At 39.1% G+C, this 21965-nt stretch overlaps 1 protein-coding gene across 2 annotated transcripts in view; it reads left to right on the top strand.

The window, feature by feature from the left end:
* The window catches only part of Pkhd1 (PKHD1 ciliary IPT domain containing fibrocystin/polyductin), a 456733-nt gene that overhangs the window by 45429 nt on the left and 389339 nt on the right, over positions 1-21965 (top strand). For both annotated transcript variants that reach the window (XM_087898011.1, XM_087898010.1), the window contains exons 23-29: positions 1249-1376; positions 3877-4061; positions 5057-5179; positions 6496-6601; positions 7025-7300; positions 12245-12375; positions 20428-20563. In XM_087898011.1, coding sequence (XP_087754137.1) covers positions 1249-1376; positions 3877-4061; positions 5057-5179; positions 6496-6601; positions 7025-7300; positions 12245-12375; positions 20428-20563 — 1085 coding nt within the window. The remainder of the gene's footprint in view (positions 1-1248; positions 1377-3876; positions 4062-5056; positions 5180-6495; positions 6602-7024; positions 7301-12244; positions 12376-20427; positions 20564-21965) is intronic.

The following is a 21965-nucleotide window of genomic DNA, read 5'->3' as shown; positions in this document are numbered from 1 at the left end:
TCTCAGCCGAGAGCTGCATTTAGGAGCCTATTTCTATTAAATTTGTTTTTAGATGGTTTGTTATGTTTCTCAGAGTAAACACTGTTTTCTATTTATTCCCCTAATTGCAGTCCTGGAATATTGATCTTGTTGGAATTCCTTCAGTTTAAGGAAAAAAAAAAAAAAAAAACCCAGGCATTTCTAAGAACTCACCAGCAGATGGCACTAGAGCATCACAAGCGTGGCTACATAGTTGTGACTTATTTCTAAGGGTAGTTTACAAAGCAGAGACTATAAGATAGATCAGCCTCCTTGAGGTCCGGGGACCACATGTATGTTACCCTTTTAAATTTCACTTAAGCTTGGCAGGATCAACAGAACTGAAATGCTCTGTCTTGTATGTGCACTGCATATACACGTATGTGTATACATATACGTCATATACACACACGTACAGAATAGTGCCGTATTGGATGGCTCTCAGCTATTAACTATGAGATGGTAAAAGCTAGTTTGAGTTACTGTGTACAGGTTACACTCAGAGGGCTCCTGATGACCTTCCTCTCTGTCTTTACCTCAAGTACCCGGGCTCCTCTGGAAGCCTGTGACCACGCTGGAAAAGAGGACGGGTCTGTCTGGAACACGCCTTTCAAAGAACACCAATCCCATTCATAATCTAAAGACCTCCTCAAAGGTTTAACGTCCTAAAGCCATGCCCTTGGGACTCGGATTTCAACAAGTGACTTCTGTGTTTGTGAGGGGACACAACTAGCCAGCTCATGGCAGCGATTGGACAGTTTACAACCCCAGTTCATGCCACAGTTATTTGGATCATTTGTTTATCAAAAGCAGGGCTGTGCTGGCACTGGGTTTATATATATAAGAAGTTAGTGAGGTAGGGTAGATGCTCCAGCAGGAGGTGCTGGGGAGACACTGAGAGACCAGGGCACATTGATTTGGAGTATGCAAATGAGGCTCTAGAGGGCCATGTCTTCTTTGAACCAGGGGTGGCAGGTGGGTGGCAGAATTGCTCATTGCTCTGAACGCTTATGTTCATAGGATCAATGTTGGTAGCATGTTCTTAAGGAGCCTTCTGTTTATACCACACTGTTCCTGCTGTGGTGGAAAAAGGGCATCCAGTAGTTGAGAGATGGAACTCAAAGCATAGAAGCATGGGAGTAAAGCAGTCTTTGTAAAGAGCTGGGTTTTGTCGGCATCACACATCCTAAGGACTTTGGTGGCTAACACTTTGCTTTTGATGTGTTGCAGCTATGTGCCCGCTGAGGGGACAGGAGAAGGATCTGAACTGATTGAGGTGACAGCGCAGAGACTCCAGAGGACAAGCCCACCTTTAGGAGGACACTTCTTCCTCCAACTCTTTGATACAGTGATACTCGGTAAGGGACAACCAGGGTGTGCCATAAAATAGTCCCACACTAGTTCAGAATTATGAATAATAAAGGGTTATTTATTTAGGTGTGACTTACAGAAAACTGTCCTAGTTAACAGTTCTCTGGACAAACAGGGAACAGAAACAGAGTCTAGCAGCCAGAAGCGAGAGCCAGAAGCAAGAGAGCGAACACACGCTTTATAGTTTCATTTATAGTATAAGAGACCACGCCCAAGTGGGCTGTTATGGTAAAGGCTATTGGCTGAAGGGGTGGAAGGAGCTACCACAGCACCATATCTTAAATGCTATTGGCTGAAGGAGGGGAATGTGCTTCCACAGCAAGGGTACAATGATTCTCATGTCCATGCTGGGGATACATAAGGTAAACATCAGACTGTGAGTTCCACAGTTAGGGTGACAGGTCTGAAATGGCTGTTTTAAGATTAAAGACCTAAGAAGGGATGGATTGTTCAATCCCAGCCTTTTCATTTTGTAGATAAGGAAAGTGAATGAATTGGCTTCCTGAGGCTGTGGTAATGAATTATCACAAACTTGGAGACTTAGAGCTATGAGTTTTTTTTTTCCTTTGTTCTGGAGCCTGAAGTCACACATGAAGGTGGTGTGAGTAGGGCCCCAACTGTTCCTGCTCTAGGGGATAATGTGTTGGTTGTCCTCTTTAGCCCCGGCTGATGCTGCCAATCCTCAAGTGAAGCCGCGATGCTTTAACCTGTGCCTGTGGTCATGGCCTATTTTTCCTTTGTCGCAAAACTTCCTCTGCCTTGGTCTTGAAGGAGCCACAAGAATTTACTGTACAATTCATGATAAACTCTTCCACTCACATCCTTAACTTGACCATCTCTTCTGTCACGTGAGATAACATTTATTCTTTGGCCTTGCAAAGGGTTAAGAGGACATTGTCACATCTCTTTTTTCTTGTGGGGGTTGGGATTCAGCCAGCCACACTGAAGCTTCCCTGAAGTTCTCAAAATAATCGATGAAAGGGTCTAGATGTGAACCTGGGTATTTTAGGTTCAAATTCATCTTCTCTCTGAAATTTCCTAGGCCAACGCCACTTGTACCCGTGTCTTCAGAGTTAAATGTAGTGGCAGTTATTTTGCTATTGAGGATTTTAGCAGTCACCCAAGTTTGAGATTACAGACACAATTAGCACAGTGCTTTAAGAGCTTCAATAATATAGACTTTTAACAAAGCACAGAATATGAGAAGAGATAACAATACTGTTCAATAATGTTATTGATAAATACTGGCAGAAATGCGGGGCTTTAAAAGGGAGGCTCCGAGATCTTCAGGAAAGCTGTATGAGTAGGTGATACATGCTTCTCAAATCTTTTTTTTCTGAGAAAGGCTCTTCCTGGCTGAGAGGCACATGGGGTGTTATGACTATAATGGGACAACGTAGAAAAAGCTGAAGACACCTTGGTTATTGGGGTCTGGTAAATGGGCCAGTGTCCACAGTGTATTTGTCTTATGGCATGAACCACCACCAGACTATGCTTCTCACAAATGAGAGATTATCTACAGAGGTACTTCCTTCTATCAGATACAACCTGATACTTGTCACATTACTGCCGGCAGAGTCACCGAGGAAAGCCAGCCTTAGCCCAACTTTTTGAACTGAGCACAGACCCCCCAATTATGTGCAAATGTAGAGCACTGCTTTTTAATCACGGAATCATTGTTGGCTTTGTGGAAACATAGTGGCACTTTATTAACCCTTCAGGGCAGCTTGGCATTCAAGAGGAAGGCTCTGGAGCAGGTGGACGACAGCCTGAATTTTAATCTAAACCTGCCTCCCTAGCTTGGCAAGCTTTTGAATACCATTAGGGTTCATTTTCTTCATCCCTCAGGTAGGCACAGAGGTGCCCCAATGGCCCACCTCATGGTGCTGTTGGGGCCAGCTAATGAAATGGAAACTTTGGGTAAAGTGTGAAGCACAGAGATTTGTTATTTCTCAGTGGGGATGCAGAGCGGGGAAGCAGGTGGCTGGGCTTAGAGGAGATTCTAATAGAGAGAGCAAAGAGAAGTGCCAACATTCCTCACCTGTGTTGGCTACGTTTTATGGATGTCAGCTGCTGTATGCCGCCCCTACTCCCTGTGAAAGGTGGCCAAAATTTCTCTGTTCACAGGACCAGCTAAAATTTTCCAAGAAAAGTCAACATTTAATTAGACTTTCAGTCATCACAAAGGTGTCTGGAGCGTGTGTGTTCAGTTGATAGCCGAGACCGTCTTGTCTGACATAGCACGATCACTGTTTGCCATGCGCTTTAACTCTGAAGGAAGCGTCTAAATGTAAAAAATGGGCGTCTACTTCTGGGGGAAAATCATGATCTTATGTCGGGTAAAGGTGCTCTTGTGCTGTATTTTGATTCTGAAACTCTCCTGCAAGTTTAGGGTGATCCTGGTGTTTATTTTCTTTTATCCTTGTCGTTGACACCCACAGCAAGGATTCACTGATATCTTGTTTTCTGTAAACTCTTGGCTCACAGATGTTTCAGTGCGCATGTCTTCCAGACAGCTTCACAAGCTATTGCAGGACAATGCTGACGTGTCCACATCTGGATACCTCAATGTCAGCGACATCACTGTGACGAAGGAGCTAAACTCGTGCTATGAACATGTGTGGACTCTTTCTTGGACTACTCAGATCGGGGATTTGCCCAATTCTATCAGTGTAGGTATAACCAAACTTTTTTTGTGGTATAGATTTGGTGGAGAAATTTTGTAAAGAAATAAAGAATTATGTGAATAAAAAATGGATATAGATTATTATTGTTACTTGTTGCCATATTCTAGCAAAGGGGCTCTATATTCTTTATCAGAAAGTTTCAACCTGGATTTTCCATCTCAGATATCATCTTATTAAACCCAGTGTTCCCTTTCCTAATTTAGGGCAGGGAGAGGAGCTGCTGGTCAGTGTCCACCACATAGTTTTCCACGTCTGTTTGTGGATAATTCAAACAGATGTGATCGACTCGATCATCATGAGGCAGACGGCATGGCAGGAGGGAATTTAGCAAAGGACTTTCTGTCTTTGAGTAATGACAAAAGCAGATGCTCTTGCATATGTAACGCTTTAAAAAATAATCGAAGGATCATCTAGCACCTGCTTATTATAAAATGAAGCCCGAGATGAAATTTTATCCACGCTTAGTGGCACTGTCAGACAAGTGGTTTCGCAAGTGAAATCCTGGAGTGAGATGGAAGAATGATAATGTTTGTGCGGATCTCAAAGCACTGTTTCCTTACATTTACATTTTAATATTATTTATATTACATTTTAATATTTAGATTACATAGAAGCAAAGTATCTCAAGACTTAACATTATTATTATTATTATTATTTGAGTGTGTCTGCTTCTGCTTGACAAGTCCTCTCACAAGCAGATATCCCGTGTTTTACTGCACCTTTTATTAGTCACTTTTTATTTATTTTAAATATTAAGTTTAATGTTTTTTAGGACTAAATTTTTTGGGGGGTTTATTCAAGATAATGTTTCTCTGTGTAACAGCCCTAGGTGTCCTGAAACTAACTCATGGACTAAAATTCTTTATCAATTTCAGCTATGAGAGTATTTCAAACAGAATGTGGAATAAAAACTCATTTGTTTCCCTCAAGATGAGATTTCTTTTCCATGACAGAATTGATCAAAAATGTAACTATCTCAGGTCTCAGATAAAAATCTCACTGGAGTGAATCCTGCTGTAACTGCTCGTGTGGTGTATGATGGTGGAGTTTTCCTTGGGCCCATCTTTGGAGACATGTTGGCTACTGCCAACCAGCAAACTCAGGTGAGAGTGTTTCAAGTTCTTCACTTGTTTGCAGTGAAAGCCAACTGGTTCAACTTCCGTGGTTCATTTTTTTTCCTTTTGGATTGCTTCCACAGCGTTTCCAAAGTACTATGAAAACGTAATTGCTTTGCAAGCAATCATGGTCTTTATAAATATTGATGCTATTATTGTGGTACAAAAAACAGAGGACCCATACAAGTAAATACATATAACTAATTATTAAGTATCCAAACTGAAAATGGTTAAATATAATTATTATTTTTTAAAAGATTTATTATCATTATTATTTGTTGTTGTTGTTGTTGTGTATGTATGGTGTGTGTGCAGGTTGGGGTAGGAGAGCATATGGCTGGGCATGCACATGGGGGCCAGAGGATAACTTTATGGAGTTGGTTTTTTCCTTTCATTTTACATGGGTTGGGATTCAACTCAGGTCATCAGGATTGGGTGACAAGCATCTTTACCAGTTGAGCCATCTTGCTGGTCCTGATTAATATTTTTATCTTTTGAAAATAAATCATTACAAATAAAACTGAACGAACGGCTCTTTGTCACCCATGCCATTCAAGTATGCTTTTCCTCTTAAAGAGAACTTAAATAACGTGGATGAGCAGCTAGCCCATTTTTAAAATCCTACAGAATTGATCAAGTTGTGTCTTTTATCCCCTCCCCCAATTTTAAACATTATTTGAGGTAGCATTCAAACTGAGTTCGCATTCATTTGGTTCCACTGGAAAGGAGAGCTATGGAATCTGAACTTACCATCTAGGACAAAAACAACTTCAGACCAAATGTAGAAATACACTTTGGTCTGCAGTGAAGGCAGAAGGACAAAGCCTAATAGTTTGTCCTAGTGGGGATAAAGGTAGTTTTCATGATGTGCGGGCCTGGGGATAAAAAGTCCTTGTGTATCCAAGTTTATGAGTTTACTTCCAGATGAAAGAGGACATGTTTTAAAAACAATTTATCATATTCAGTCATGTACAATGTAGGTGTCGGGAAGAGTTACAGAGCCTCGGAGTTCAAGGTTAGACTGGAAACCTCAGAAAGGACATTATTTCAGAAAACCATGTTTTAACCATATTTATTTGCACAAATGGATCTCAGCATTTCCCCAACTTTGAGAAAATTTAATATGTTTTGAGCCATTCATTTTTGTATAAGAACACTCATTGATAAAATTGAAGAGAGGAAATGAGAATGTATGAATCATAAAGACATTTTAATTTAGGAAATGCTCACAAATACTTTATGACTGCCCTTGTGTTCCTCAAGTCCATACATTTGCTGTTAATTCTCTCACCTCCCTCCCCCAGGTAGCTGTGCAAGTGAATGATGTTCCAGCCCATTGTTCAGGCTCCTGCTCTTTCCAGTACCTGCAAGAGTCAACTCCCAGTGTGGATTATGTGTCGTATTCCCCTGGTATGCTTGAGATATGAATCTTAGAATCAGTGATTTTTAGTAGAGGCCGTGTAGAGGGTAGGAGCATCAGCATTTTCAGAAGATGTGGATGCAATAGAAGGTGCATGTTTGGTCCATTAAGGGACGTCATCTCTTATTTAAATATATGTGTGTGATTATTATTAATCTTCATTTTGAACTTCCTTTATATTATTATTGGATGATTCATTTGTATGAAGTTATGGCATTTTATTGCTAGTCTGAGAAAGTTGAAGGTGGGAACTCTATACAGAATTATGAATGCAGTTGTCTTAGTCTTCAGTCCACTCCTCCATTTTGGGGAGAGGAAGCTGAAAGAGAACAAGCATCTGGTGTTGGACTGAGAGCTCTTGAATGGAGTGTCAGCACTGATTTGATGTTTGAATCCCCCGTCCCCTCTTTTAGGATGTGACATCAACCTCCTGGTTTATTTCACTGGAACTGGTTTCCCTAGAGATGCCCAGTCCTTGCAGGTTACAGTGAACCAAACAAGATGTGAAGTTATTTTCTCAAATGAAACAAATGTGGTCTGTGAGCTGGACCTGCTACCAGTCGGAGTGCATCAGATTTTGATGCTGGTGAGACCTTCAGGCCTTGCTGTTAATGCCAGTGGAGAAGGCCTCTTGCTGTATGTGGAACCCAGGCTGGATGCTGTGGAGCCTGCTGCAGTTGCAGAGATAGGTAATGTGGGTGGGCATCCATTGTGTACCTGTTCTCTGAAGTGACAGTTCTTGTTCATATGCGCAAATCTTGGCCCAAAGCATGATATATTCTATATGTATTGAGATTTGCAGCTTTTTGTTTCCTACACATTTCCTCAAGTAAAGACATTTTTAAGCTCTGAAATGAACTTGCTTGGCACATTAAGAAGAGAATTTGGCTGATGGTGCGACACGCTAGACCATGGAGTCACTTGGATGGTCATTCACCTGAAAAACTCCAAGACTATAAATGAGATATTGTTAGTTCTAGGGAAAATGTGACTTGCCTGAGGCTTCATAGGGAAAGGGTGGAGCCAAGGCACAAAACAGAGTGCTGGGTGTCAGCACTCACAGGTTCTCTGTACTAGGCTGCCTTGCCTTTAGAAGGCCTGAGGATGCCTCATTTGTAGTTTGCCTAGCTTTCTTCGAGAGTAAATGAGTCAAGAGAGGACAACACTCTTGTTGAGCAGCAGTGTTTGGCAAGTATGCCCACCAACTCGGAACTTTTTACGTAGTTTTTATTTCACAATCTTCTATAGTATTCTTGGAAACTTGGCTAGTATTCAAAGGCAACTACTATTTACATAGTTCAAGTCTAGAGAACACTGGGTTTTGTCAACAGCAGAACCACTGATTGGATCTCAGGCCTATGAGAGAGTAGACATCTTTCCAGAATTGTTACTTTCTGAAGGACTCTACTAGTTTAGGGAAAACTCCAACTGGATTATAACAGGTTCAGAAATACCCAGACTCACGTTTGCTAATGTATTAACTTTGTATAATACAATGCACAATTCCTTTTCTTAATGATTTGTATTTTGTCACTGTTGATTCTGGTGGCCAGAAGTCTGTAGCTCAGAATACAGTTTCAAGTGGTGTTCTCTAGACAGAGTCATTGTTCAGAAGGACAAATTTGATTCTGACTCTGTTTTGCCTTGGGTGAGTGAATCAGCAGGCCCACCCCTTCTCAGGCCCACACAAAATAGCAAAGTCTTTTCCTTGGTGTCTGGAGGGAGCAAGGATACATGTTTTACTCAGAGCAAAAAACCATATTCCTCATTATCCCATAAATTATTGCCTTGAGTTTAAGGCTTACTGCAGCCTTCTGACTAGATTTATTAGAGATTTGATCTTACATAGTTACTTTCCCAGCTTAGGCCACACTGCTAGATAGCAGACATCTTTCAGGCAAGCAGAAGGCTCAGTCAGCTACTTGCCTGACATAGAGCGATTTGTACCGCTCAGTTTTTCTGGAGTTGACAGCGCTGTCAGAATGCAAGACTTAAGGTTTTAAAACTAGAGTGACAAACTTTTAGTGTAAACAACCAATCCCAGGAGAATTGAAATGTTATGAACATCCCTGTCAGGAAGCGTGTCATCAGTAAACAGTGAAGATACTTGAAGGACTTGGAGCATCATCCATTTTCCTCCCCTGTTTTAGCAAAAGGTGTCATGCTCTAAGAAGGGATAATTTCAGATGCTTATCAAGCCTTTAACCTTTTAAGGCTGTGAGGTGGGATCTGAGAGAGGTTCTTGCTGTTGCTTTCTTTGTTATTGCATTAGATTTTTCCAGTGAACCCATCTCCTAGCCCTGTTACCTATACAGTGTCCATAAATGCTCATCACGCCCTGTACACAGTACCATGCTGGGTGCTGGTGACCTTAGTGCTTCAAGTATGGCCCTGGGCAGGCAGTATCTTTATCAGCCGGGAGCTTGTTAGAAGTGCAGTCTTCTGGACCTCCGGAGTCAATCTGTATTTTAATAGAATCCTCAAAGTCTCTATGAATAGTCTAGTGTGTGAAACCCTGCTTTAGGGATTTAAAGAGAACCAGGCAAGGCCTGTTAAAAAGAAATTTAAATAAGAGCAGAGTACAGAATGAATAAATATAAAAATGAGATCTGTAATACTCAAAGTCACCACTTATCCCTTCTCATGCATTCTCAAAAGAAATGTTTGAGGACAATCTTGACTTTTCTCACAGACTGTTAATTCACTTTTGGGCTAAGACAGAGTTGCCTTCTTAGGCAGTGTATCCTTGTGAAGCACACATTTTCAAAGGAGAATAGTGAAATCTTACCATTCCGATGATTTCTTACAACCACCATTGACAAAATCATGATAACGAGAACTTATTTAGCTGTTATTATGCATCAAAACTCAATGCTGTGATATGGTAAATAAAAATAAAAATTAAATTAAACATAAAATGACGATCTTGGATTGGTAGTGGTAAAGATGTAGAGCAAAAATATTAAGAGGAGGGCGTGAAGCGGGAAGGAAGACTTTGTTGGGATAGGGTGCTCATTAGCATTTGCTGGAGGAATTTCTGGGCCACGGGTTTAAATACATTTAGAAATTTAACATATATTCCTGGAGAGATTTCTCAGTGTTAAAGTGCTTGCTATGCATAATTTGGACCCCAGGAAGCCCATGCAAATATCAGATGAGCAAGTGTCCTGTGTATAACTCCAACCAGAAGACAGAAATTGGATTGCTAGAGCAAGCTGGCTAATAAAGCTATCTTAGCAATGAACTCTGAGCTTTATTGGGAGACCTTGCTACATTAAATAAGGTGAAAGAGCTAAGGAAAATGAATCTTGACATCAACCTTTGGACTCCACATGTCTGTGCACATACATGTATCTGTGTTCACATGCTTGAACATTTGTATTCACATATGCACACCACATACATGCATGAAAAATTGGAATTAAAATATAATAGTGGTAAGTATAAGAAATATTCTTTAAAGTTTCTACAATTTTTTACATATAGGTACGAATATTTATTGCCTACATCTTACTAACATATTTTTTAATTTTTTGATGTTTAGTATCTTATAGATGAAAAATAATTCAGTATTGTTTTAAGTCATATTTATTTTAAGAGATATTGAATTTCAATGGCTTAGAAGATATTATAGTTTCCTTTCTGGGAAGTTTGTTCATCTCAGTCTTTCTTTCCAAATTTGATTATTGTTCTTATTTTTGATATTAAGAACTTGAAAATATTTGAATGTATTTGACTATTTTTTGTATTCAATAATTAATAAATAATTATTGTAATAAAATGTGTTTGACCTTTATAGCTTTAGAATTATAAAACACTCAGAGTGGGCTTCTCTGAAGTTGTGTGACAATAAGATTCTATGTTTCCTTCCATTCTTTTCCCATTTTCTCTCTTTATCGCCAAATATTTTATTTGAAATTTGCTTTGGGTGAAGAATGGGAGTCAAGAATTCAGGTTTTATCTTTACTCATGCTATTCTCCTATTTTATTTACTCAATAAATAATCTATCTGTGTGCTGGAGTGAAGCCACATACCCCTCATGCCCTGTAGACTTGCTTCTGTAAGTTGCCTTCCAGGATGCTCGTTCTGTCTGCTCGATCTAAGCATGTGCTATTTCACATTTTTATCCTGTTGAATTTCAAACAGGTTCTGTGTGTGCATGTGCCTGTGTGTATGTGTGTGTGTGTGTGTGTTTTCAGAATACCTCTTTACTCTTATTTCTGAATTACTATTTTCTGTTTTTTCTTGCTCACTTTTCACTCAACTTTACAGTCCTCTTGTCTAATTTATACAAACATCCCACTAATTTTATCGGAGTCATATCTATGTTTTTATGTTTGATTCAGAGGAATTAGGGTACTTATTCTTTTGACCAATTTATGCTATTTTTTTCAGTTTTCATTTAATCCATCCGTTAAGATCTTCAGCGGTATTTTAAAATTTCCCTCAATGTTTTCTTGTCAAGTTTATTTATAGATGCTGTATCCTTACTGTGTTGCTTTCTTATACTGACCTTTCCTTCCACTTTTCTCTCTACTTTCGAAGTCTCAGATAGTCTTGTTCTGACTCTTCAGAGCAAGCTACCCACTGAACTTCAGGTGTTGTTTCTCTAAGTCGCACCAGTCCCAAAGGTTTTGGTTGTGTTGTGTAAGTTCTCTCTCTTTGTTTAGCCTGCTTCTTGCTTTTGCAGCCCCACATAATCTCAAGAGACCCGAGTTTCTACTTGGTGTCTTTTCCCACTCTCTTTCTGCAGAGCAGACTTATTCTTCTCATCAACAATGACTGCATTTCTAGCCATATATGGTAGTGTATGTCTATAGTCCCAGCTATATGGGAGACTGAGGCAAGGGGACCATTTGAGCCCACAAATTCAAGCTTCATGGAAAGGCTCCAAATCAAAGCAAAGAACCTGAAACAAGCCTCCCCCACCAGATGAGGATAAACAAAAAAGTGAGCTTTTATTCAGCATCAGCTAAACTAGGGAAGTGTGCTGTGGTGTTGGGAGGACCGGAATCACTGTTCTGGCCTACAGCGAAGACATGGTGGCCTTTACAGCTAACTGGTAGTAGCCTGCAGAGAATTCCTGATGCTAAAGGCAAACAATATTTGTCATTATGTCATGTTACGGTAACTAAGATCTACTTTGTGTGGTATTGGCTCTCCAGGTTGGATGGGCTATCCTTGAAGTAAAATGAAAGCAAGGACAGTTGAGCTTGGGACCATTGTTAACAATGATCTTCAGGCCCTGGTTCTGCCCATTGCTCTTTCTACCGCCATTCTCTCACTCGTTACTTCTTGGGAACGAATACACTTTACGGAATGAGCAAGAATGATATTTAGAATCTAGGTCAGACAATGTTTGCAGATACTACCTGCTTCCTTGACTCCTGGCTATATCTTTATATTTTATTCATAAAGGTCTCCAGAATGCCTGCCTACTCTTTCCGTCCTCTGTTCACCATTTCTTCCTCTCTGTGTTTCTACACTTCAATTCAGTCTTTTCCTGCACTTTGAACATTGGCTTGCATTTTGACTAAAGAGTTTCCTAATTCAATTTCATTTTAATTTTTCCTGTAATTACCTTCAATCTGCCTATAAGGCAGATTGTGTAAAGGTGCTGCTTTCATTACAGGAGGACTGTGGGTTGCCATCCGAGGTTGCCATTTGGAAGGTACCAGTCTGGTGCTGTTTGGAACTCAGTCGTGTGCCATTGATGCCATTAGCAGCAGTTCACGACAAATTCGGTGCAAAGTTCCACCCAGGGTAAGGAGACATTTTGTTATCCTGTGCGAATTTTATCACATCCCTTCTGTGAACTAAAGTAACTAGTCTGAGCTTCTTTCATCATAACAATGTGCTAGTTTTTTCTATTGTTTGTTTTGCAAATAAAAATACAAGAACAATCCCTGTGCTCCTGTTGTGATTAATTTCAGGTAATTCCTTAAACAATAAGGCAACTCAAGCATCCTAATCTGTGCTTTTAATGAATATTCACACTACAGGATAAGCAAAAGTAGAAAGACATACATTATGTTGTCTTCTTCATTGAGCAAACAAGATGCACACTTCAGCAATTTTGTTTTCCGGCACACTTGTGGAACATAAAAATTTCTAAAAATCTTACGAACACCTTTTCTAGTTACTCCTTACTTTATTCTTCTGTAAAAGCAGATGCCTGGGCCTGGAGAGATAGCCCAGTTGTTAAAGGGCTTGGCTTGCAAGAGTTAATTTTGATCCCTGCTGCTTATATTAGAAGATCAAAATACTGACATATGCCTGCAGTTCCAGAGCGGAGGAGGAAGAGACAGGCAGATCTTTGGGGCTATCTGGCCAGCCAGAGTCCTAACAGGAAGTCCCAGGTCCCAGTGAGAGATCCTGTTTCAAGAAAAAAGGTGGAAAGTTCATGAAGAATGATACTCACAGTTGATTTCTGGGCTCCATGAGGACATATGCATGTTTGCATATGCACCTGTATACACATATACACCTACACACATGAATACACACACCACTCTTCATAAAAGCCTCTGTTTACACACAAACACTCATACACAAAACAAACAAATAACAACAAAAGTATGGTCCCCAAACTTCCCTGTCCTTCTTATTAGCACTGTCTAGTATCCACTGAGAAACTAAAGCCTTGTTCTTATCTCCGCTGGGGTGATTGGCAAGGGTCACGTCCATTGCCACAGTCAGAGTAATCAGAGCTGAGATAGTGTCCTCACCATTCTTAACATCTCTATGCCCCAGAGGATGGCTACTCAGTGAACAAACATGTCCCTCAAGAGGGGTACAGAAGACCAGTCAATCACAATCCCTACAAGTTTATGACATCCGGTTCCTCAAACACTAAGAAAAGCTAGCTTTGACATGACAGTGACCTGCAACTCTACTATAAAGCTGTACTACAGCTATTTGATTGGTCCTTCTTATTAGACATTTGAATACTTTTTAAATCTTTAAATTTAAAGCAAAGGCTTTAGACCATCCTAGAAATTATATTTTTGAACATATTTATATTTTCCTGAGCCCTTTAATCTAAAATTTAAACTTTTGGATAGAAATTCTTGTTATCTACAGTCATTTCCAGTTCATGTGCTCTGCATCATTGCATGTTTGATTTCTGGTACTTTGGTCAAATATGGGTGTTATCAGTTTGGTGTCGCCTCCATTTAATGAATAAAATTGGATCTCTTTGGGTTTCTTTTCCTACGGAGCATAAACATTAGAAAGAAAACTTTAAATCTTGAGCAAAGTTAAGATATGGAAAGGGACAGTGGAAAATAGAAGAACAGTTATGTTCTCTTTTCTGCTTTTTCTCCTATCTCCCTGTTGGAAACACTTTTGATACTTTGGATTCAAACTACAATAATATTTTTTTCAAGCAATAAAACATGTTTACATTATTATAGTTTTTAAATGATGCTGTAGAAATAAGGGATATAACTTCTCTTTTAGTGTTCTTTGATTCTCCCCTTCCCACATCAGCCAATTCTTTTTTCTTTAGGGCCTTTCTTATAATAGAATCTCAACGTGTTTTTTTATTTGTTATTTACTTTGAGAATTCAATACATTTATTAAATAAATGAATGAATCAGTAAACAATGGGAGGCCCTTGATGGTTTCTGATTTCAGATGGCACGAAGTGTTAGGGAGTGTGGAGCACCTCAACAGCAGGATCCAAACAACTCTGCTCCCTTAACTTTACCAGGTGTTGGGCAAGGTGGTGCCCACCTGGATCCAAGACACTTGTACTTATGCTTATCTTTCAAGTGACCAAGAAACTTTAATAGTCAAGGGAAAGCCACCAGACATCTTCCTCCCATCCCCTTTTCCTTGAGGTACTTGATTGTTTTAAAATCGCCAGTCAGGAAATGGAGTATCAGAGGAGTGTTCAGTTTCCATGAGGCTACATAGTTTGTATAAAGCAAACTAAGAATACACCACAGTGCCCTAAATGTCCCATCTGAGGGCTATATTTGTTATGCTTCTCTGTGATGCTTTAGGAATATTCTTTTCACAGGATTATTGTTGTTTTTTTATTCTTCTCTCATATATTACATCTCAACGTCAATTTCCCCTCCCTCCCCCATCTCCCTCACTTCCCCTTTACCAAGATCCACTCCTCCATCTCCCTTCAACAAAGAGCAGTCCTTCCAGGAATATCAACTGAACGTAGCATAACAAGTTACAATAAGACTAAGCACATACCCTCCTGTCAAGGCTAGATGAGGCAACCCAAAAGGAGGAAAAGGATCCTAAGAGCAGCCAAAAAAGTCAGGGAAAAACCCCACTCCCATTGTTAGAAGTCTCACAAGAACACCAAGTTACAAAAGTATAATGTATATGCAGAGAATGTAACTCAGACCCATACTGGGTTCATGATTGTCGCTTTAGTTTCTGTGATCCCCTTCGAGTTCTGCTTAGTTGGTTCTGTGGGTTATGTTCTCTCGGTGTCCTTGATCCTTCTGACTCCTCTAATCCTTCCTTCTCCTCTCCTGTGGAGGTTTCCCTGGCCCCATATAGTGTTTGACTGAGAGTCTTTGCTTGTTCTCCCATCAGTTGCTGTATGTCAACTCTCTGATGACAATTGGACTAGGCACCAATCTATGAGTAATCATTTCATTGAATTTTTTACATGCCTTATTTGGCTGTTTGATTCTATCCTGAGTCTCTGCACTGCCTATCCTCTACATAGTGTCAGGCATTAGTTCCCTCTGGTGTGGCCCGCGTTATGAGTTGACCGCTACCATAAGTTCTGTGTCACCATTGCCTCAACACATCTTGGAGGCAGGACAAATTGTAGATTGAAGGTTTTGTGGCTGGGTTGGTATCTCAGTCCACTTCTGGAAGCCATTTCTGGTTTCAGAAGATGGCCAGTTCATATCCCCCCATTACTAGGGATCTTCACTAGGGTCATCCTAGAAGATTCCAGGGAGTTTCCAATGCCTTAGGTTTTCACATTGCTCATCATCCCAAATGCCCCTGACTTGCATCATCTTTCCCAATACTATCTTCCTCCATCAACTTCTCACCTGATCCCTCCTGTTTCCATTCCCTCCTGCACAGATAATCTATTTTGTTTTCCCTTCTCAGGGAAATCCATGTGTCCCCCACTGAGTCCTCCTTGTTACTTAGCTTCTCTGGGTCTGTAGATTGTAGCATGGTTATCCTTTACTAAACAGTTAATGTTCACTTATAAGTGAGTCTGGGTTACCTCATTCAAGATGATTTTTTTCTAGTTCCATCTATTTGCCTGCAAATTTCATGATGTCACTGTTTTTAGCAGCATAGTAATACTCCATTATGTAAATTTACCATTGTTCTTTATCTGTTCTTCTGCTGAGGGACATTTAGGTTGTTTCTACTTTCTGACCATTATAAATAAGGCTGTTACAAGCAAGTGTCTTTTTGGTAGGATGGAGCGTTCTTTGGGTATATCTCCAAGAGTGGTATAGCTAGGTCTTGAGGGATGGTGATACCTCCAGAAGTTTATTTTGCTGTAAAGGATTGTTTCAGCTCTCCAAGGGTTTTTGCTTGTTTGTTTGCCTTTCCATATGAAGTTGAACCTTATCTTGCTCCTGATTTTAGTGGAATTGCTTTCAGTGTTTCTCCATTTCACTTGCCTAACAGCTTATTATAAACAGCCTTTATTCTGTTTATTATGTCCATTGTATCCGTAGTCTCTCTAAGACTTTCCATGAAGGGATGTTGGATTTCAATGAAGGCTTTTTCAGCATCTAATGAGATGATCATGTGTTTTTTATTTCAGTTTACTTATATGTTGGATTACATTGATTGAGTTTTTATGTTAAACCATCTCTGCATCTCTGGGTTGAAGCCTTTTAATGACTGCTTCTGTTTCCTAGGAGTTATAAATCCATTTAAATTGTTTGTCTGATCTCAATCTAACTTAGTTAAGTGGTATCCATTAAGAAAGTTGTCCGTTTCTTTTAGATTTTCCATTTTTTTGGAATACAGGTTTTTAAAGTGTAACCTAATGATTCTTTGGATTTCCTCAGTGTCTGTTGTTATGTTTCCCTTCCCATTTCTGATTTTGTTAATTCTGATATTCTCTCTTTCTCTTTAAGGTAGTTTATATTAGGATTTGTTTATCTTGCTGACTTTCTCAAGGAACTAACTCTGTTTCCTTGATTTTTTTATATTGCTCTAGTTTTTCTATTTTTATTTATTTCAGTCCTCAGTTTTAATATTTCTTTTGGTCTACTACTCTTGGATATGCTTGTTTCCTCTTGTTTAGGGGTGCTGTTAAGTGGTTAGTATGAGATCTCTCTGATTTCTTTATGTAAACACTAGTTCCTCTTAGCATCAATTTCACAGTGTCCTATAAGTTTGGGTATGTTGTATATTTTTTCAATGAATTCTAGAAAGTCTTTAATTATTTTCTTTATTTCTTTTTTGACTTAGTAGTTATCCAGTAGAGAGTTGTTCAGTTTCCATGAGTTTTTAGACTTTCTGCTGTTTCTGTTATTGTTGAAAGCCAACTTTAACCTGTGGTGGTCTGATAGGATGCAAGGGTATATTTCAGTTTTCTAGTATCTGTTAAGACTTGCTTTGTGATGAAGTGTGTGGTCAGTTTTGGAGAATATTTCATGAGGTGTTTAAAAAAGGTGCATTCTTTTGTGTTTGGGTAAAACGTTCTGTAGATGGCTGTTAGCTATATTTTGTTCACAATGTCTTTTAGCTCTAATATTTCTGTGCTTAATTTTTTTCTGGATGATATGTATATTGGTGATAGTTGGGTATTTAAGTATCCCACTATCAATATGTGAGAGTTGATGTGTGATTTAAAGTTTACAAATGTGGGTATCCTTGTATTTGAGGCATAGATGTTAAGAATTGGAAGATTATCTTGGTGGACCTTTCCTTTGATAAGCATGTAGTATCCTTCTCCATTTCTTTTGATTTTAGTTTGAAGTCTACTTTGTTAAATATTAGAATGGCTATACCAGATTGTTTCTTAGATTCATTTTCTTGAATTTTTTTCATCCCTTAACTCCGAGGTAATGTCTGTCTTTGATGTGGAGGTGTGTTTCTTCTGTACAGAAGAATGATTGTTGCAGATTTTGCATCCATACTGTTATCAATATGTGTCTTTTTACTGGGGAAACAAGTCCATTGATATTGAGAGATATCAATGACCAATGATTGTTAATTCTTATTATTTTGTTGTGATTGTTGTCGTTGTTATTGGTGTATGTGTGTGTGTGTTTCCCTTCTTTTGGCTTTGCTGATATGCGATTATTCATTTTATTTTTCCATGGTTATAGTTTACCTTCTTGTGTTGGAGTTTTTCTTCTAGTAACCATTGTAGGGCTGGATTTCTGGACAGATATTGTTTAAACTTGACTTTATCATGGAATATATTTTGTTCATCTATGGCGATAGAATTTTTTCCTGGATACAGTGGTCTGGGTCTGTGGTCTCTTAGAGTCTGAAGAACATCTGTCCAGGTCCTTCTGGCTTTTAGAGTCTCCACTGAGAAGTCAGGTGTCATTCTGATAGGTCTGCCTTTATATGTTCCTTTTTCCCTTGCCGCTTTTATTATTCTTTTTTAGTTCTGTAGGTTTAGTATTTTGATTATCATATGGCAAAGGGGCTTTCTTTTTATGTTTCAATCTATTTGGCTGTTCTATAAACTTCTTGTACCTTAGTAGGTGTGTCCTCCTTTAGGCTAGGAAGTTTATCTTCTATGTTTATATTGAAAATATTTTCTGAGCCTTTGAGATGGATTTCTTCTCATTCCTCTATTTCTATTATTCTTAGGTTTGGTCTTTTCTGTGTTCCAGATTTCCTGGATATTTCATATCAAGAATTTTTAGATTTAAGATTTCTTTTGACCATTGTATCTATTTCTTCTACTGCATCTTCAGTGCCTGAGATTCTCTCTTTTGTCTCTAGTATTCTGTTGGTGATGCATATGTCTGTAGTTCCTGTTCACTTACCTAAATTTTTATTTCCAGAATCTCCTCTTTTTGTGTTTTCTTATTTCTTCTGTTTATATTTTCAGGTTTTGAACAGGTTTATTCATTTTCCTCAGCTCTTAATTTTTTCTTGGATTTTTAAAAGAGATTTATTCATTTCTTCCATTTTTTTCTTTGCATTTTCCTGGATTTTATTAAGGGATTTATCCATTTCCTCTTTAAGAACTTCTATCATCTTCATAAAAATGTTTTAAGGTTGTTTTCTTATGCTTCAGCTGTGTTGAAATATTTAGGGCTTACTGTAGTAGGAAAGCTGGATTCTTATGGTAACATATTATCTTGACTGTTGTTGGTTGTGTTCTTGTACTGGTATCTACACATCTGGGTTGGGGAGGATTATAGGTCTAGGTGTCTATAATCATTTTTATCTTTGTTAGATTGGTGTTTTGTTCCTTGGCTTCTGTTTTCTTTCTCATCTTCTGCTTGAAGCAGCCTGTGGTTGAATAGAGGACCTGCACTTGATTTGTGGGATGGACTTCTTTTGGCTGAGATGGCTCTGGTTGAGCAGGGCATTTCCACTGGACTTAGGGGTTGGGGTTCTGGAAGCCAATATGGCATCTGGTCCAGCCAGCCAGGGGTCCTCTACCAGAGTTGGGTACTGGAATATGGTGACAGGGTTGGGTGGGGTGATTGAGGATAGACTGGGCAGACTCTGAGTGGGTGGGCAGCCTACCTGGAGGCCTGTGTTGACTTTGGTACTCAGGAGACCTCTGCTAGCACTGGGGGATAGGATACCATGAGAAGGCGAGGAGGGTAGTAGGGAACCCCACCATGTTTTAAGTGAACTTCCTCATTCCTTCATTCTTTTTACGGAAGCTCTGTTCTTGCTTTGATCTAGGTTAGACATAGCTAGACTCCTTTTCTGTAGATTATATTTTGTTCCTTGTTTTCTCTTACTAATAGATTCACTGTTTACTCTTCTGTGACAATTTTATACATGAATATAATATATTTTGATGATGTTCTTCCACTACCACCCTTCCTTGACTCCATTCTACTTCCTCTACATTCTTTCTTTTCAAGTTCTTCCCTTTTCTTTAAAGCTTCATTGAATTTCATTAGGGTTTCTTGAATGAGCATAGGGTGAGGGGTTTACTTACCAGTGACTACACCACAGAAGAAAGTGGCAGCCACATTCTCCAGCAGTCAATAACTGAGGCTGGTAGGGCCTCAGTTGGGATAGAGTCCTTCTGAACCACTTCCCCCATCATCCTGGAGTGTTGGTGGACTCTGTTTTACCTATGTCTTGTGGGGTAACCACAGCTGCTGTGAGTTCAAGAATGCAATGATCAGACCGTGTCTAGAAGCCAGATTTCACAGCACCCCTCTCCATCCTTTGGCTTCTGCATTCCTTCTACCACACTTTTCTCCATGTATCTGGAGCCTTGAGGGGCTAAGAGTGCTGTCTCCTTCATTTGGTTATTATTTATCTGGGAGACCAAAAGCCTTAAGTTGCATCTTACAAAATACAACATAGGAAGAAAATTTCTGAGTGTTTACATGCCTGAAACTACTCTCTCACATGATGAATAGTTTAGCTGAGTATAGACACTCCGAAAACACCTTATGGCCCAGAAACAATTAGTGTGTTAAGTGCAGATTGCCCTTACTTACCGTTCAGGGCACAGCCAATACTATTCAGTACTGCATTTGTCTAAGTTCTTGTCTCTCTGCAGAAACTATATACAATGATGAGCATTTTTAAAAATATTTATTTTTTTATTTTTACCGATTCGGCTTAGAGCTCTCCTTTACCCTCAAATCCAGCTGAGATTTGAAATTCTAAATTTCTAAATTTGCTTTTCAGGGGAAAGATGGATACACTGTGAATGTGACTGCAATCATTGGAGAGCACTCCCCAGTTCTTCCCAGAGCACTTACTTATGTCTCCTCTTTAAATCCAGTGGTTGTGTCTTTGAGCAGAAACAGAAGCAGCATCGCAGGTAAGATCCATGTTACCTCCAGCTGTTCTTTTCTGAGAGTTTTGGTCCTATTAAAAGTCTATGAATAGACTGTGGATTTTAATTTACTTATTTGAGGTAGGGTCTCCCTATTTAATCCAACTAGCCTGAAACTATACTTGTATGACCTTACATTCACAATGCTTGTTACACCCTTTTGAGTGCTATGATTGCAGACACGCCTACTGGATCCACCTTATTGTAATGCAGACAAAAGATGTTTTTCAGGTTACCTGTCAAAATTTAATCTTATATCTGATTTCTTCTCTGTGGAAATGGGACTATTTCCTCATGAAAATGATGTGAATTTTACATTAGTATTCAATAAATATTTATTGAGCAGCTAATTTGTACTGCTGATGCTAATTGAATAGATGCATGATGGACTTCAATCCTTAGCACAAATTTATGGCTTCAGTTTCAGACAAGAAAACTGAGGAATAGAGTATAAGTGACCTAAGAGAAAAATACCTTGAGATTTAAGCATCAACTGCCTGAAGATCCAAGCATTCAGCCACTTACAGTTGAATATAGATTTTGGCCATAGTTTCTTTCTTTCTTTCTTTCTTTCTTTCTTTCTTTCTTTCTTTCTTTCTTTCTTTCTTTCTTTCTTTTCAATTTTTTCATCTTTACATGGTTTTATTTTAAACTATATTTATTTAATTTTTCTTTTTTTAAATTTTTGGCTTTTTTATGATTATGTAGGTTATTTATTTTTATTTTTATTGAGCTCTACGTTTTTCTCTGGTTCCCTCCCTGCCTCTCCCCTTCCCTTCAATCTACTCCCAAGATTCCCATGCTTCCAATTTACTCAGGAGATCTTGTCTTTTTCTACTTCCCATGTAGATTAGAGCCATGTATGTCTCTCTTAGTGTCCTCATTGTTGTCTAGGTTCTCTGGGATTGTGATTTGTGGGCTGGTTTTCTTTGCTTTATGTTTAAAAACCACCTATGAGTGAGTACATGTGATAATTGTCTTTCTGGATCTGGGTTACCTCACTCAGAATGATGTTTTCTAGTTCCATCCATTTGCCTGCAAATTTTAAGATGTCATTATTTTTTTTCTACTGTGTAGTACTCCATTGTATAAATATACCATATTTTCCTTATCCATTCTTTGGGCAAGGGGCATTTAGGTTGTTTCCAGGTTCTGGCTAGGACAAACAATGCTGCTTTGAACATTGTTGAACACATGTCCTTGTGGTACAATTGAGCATTCTTTCGATGTATACCCAAAAGTGGTATTGCTGGGTCTTGAGGAAGGTTGTTTCCTAATTTTCTGAGAAATCACCACACAAAGGGGTTGTACCAGCTTGCATTCCCACCAGCAATGTAGAAGTGTTCCCTTTACCCCACAACCTCTTCAGCATAAACTATCACCAGTG

This window comes from Myodes glareolus, chromosome 18 (assembly GCF_982192425.1).
Source record: "Myodes glareolus chromosome 18, mMyoGla1.1, whole genome shotgun sequence".
Lineage (NCBI taxonomy): Eukaryota > Metazoa > Chordata > Mammalia > Rodentia > Cricetidae > Myodes > Myodes glareolus.
The sequence above is the reverse complement of the archived record's forward strand: the minus strand, read 5'-3'. Positions and strand labels throughout refer to the sequence as shown.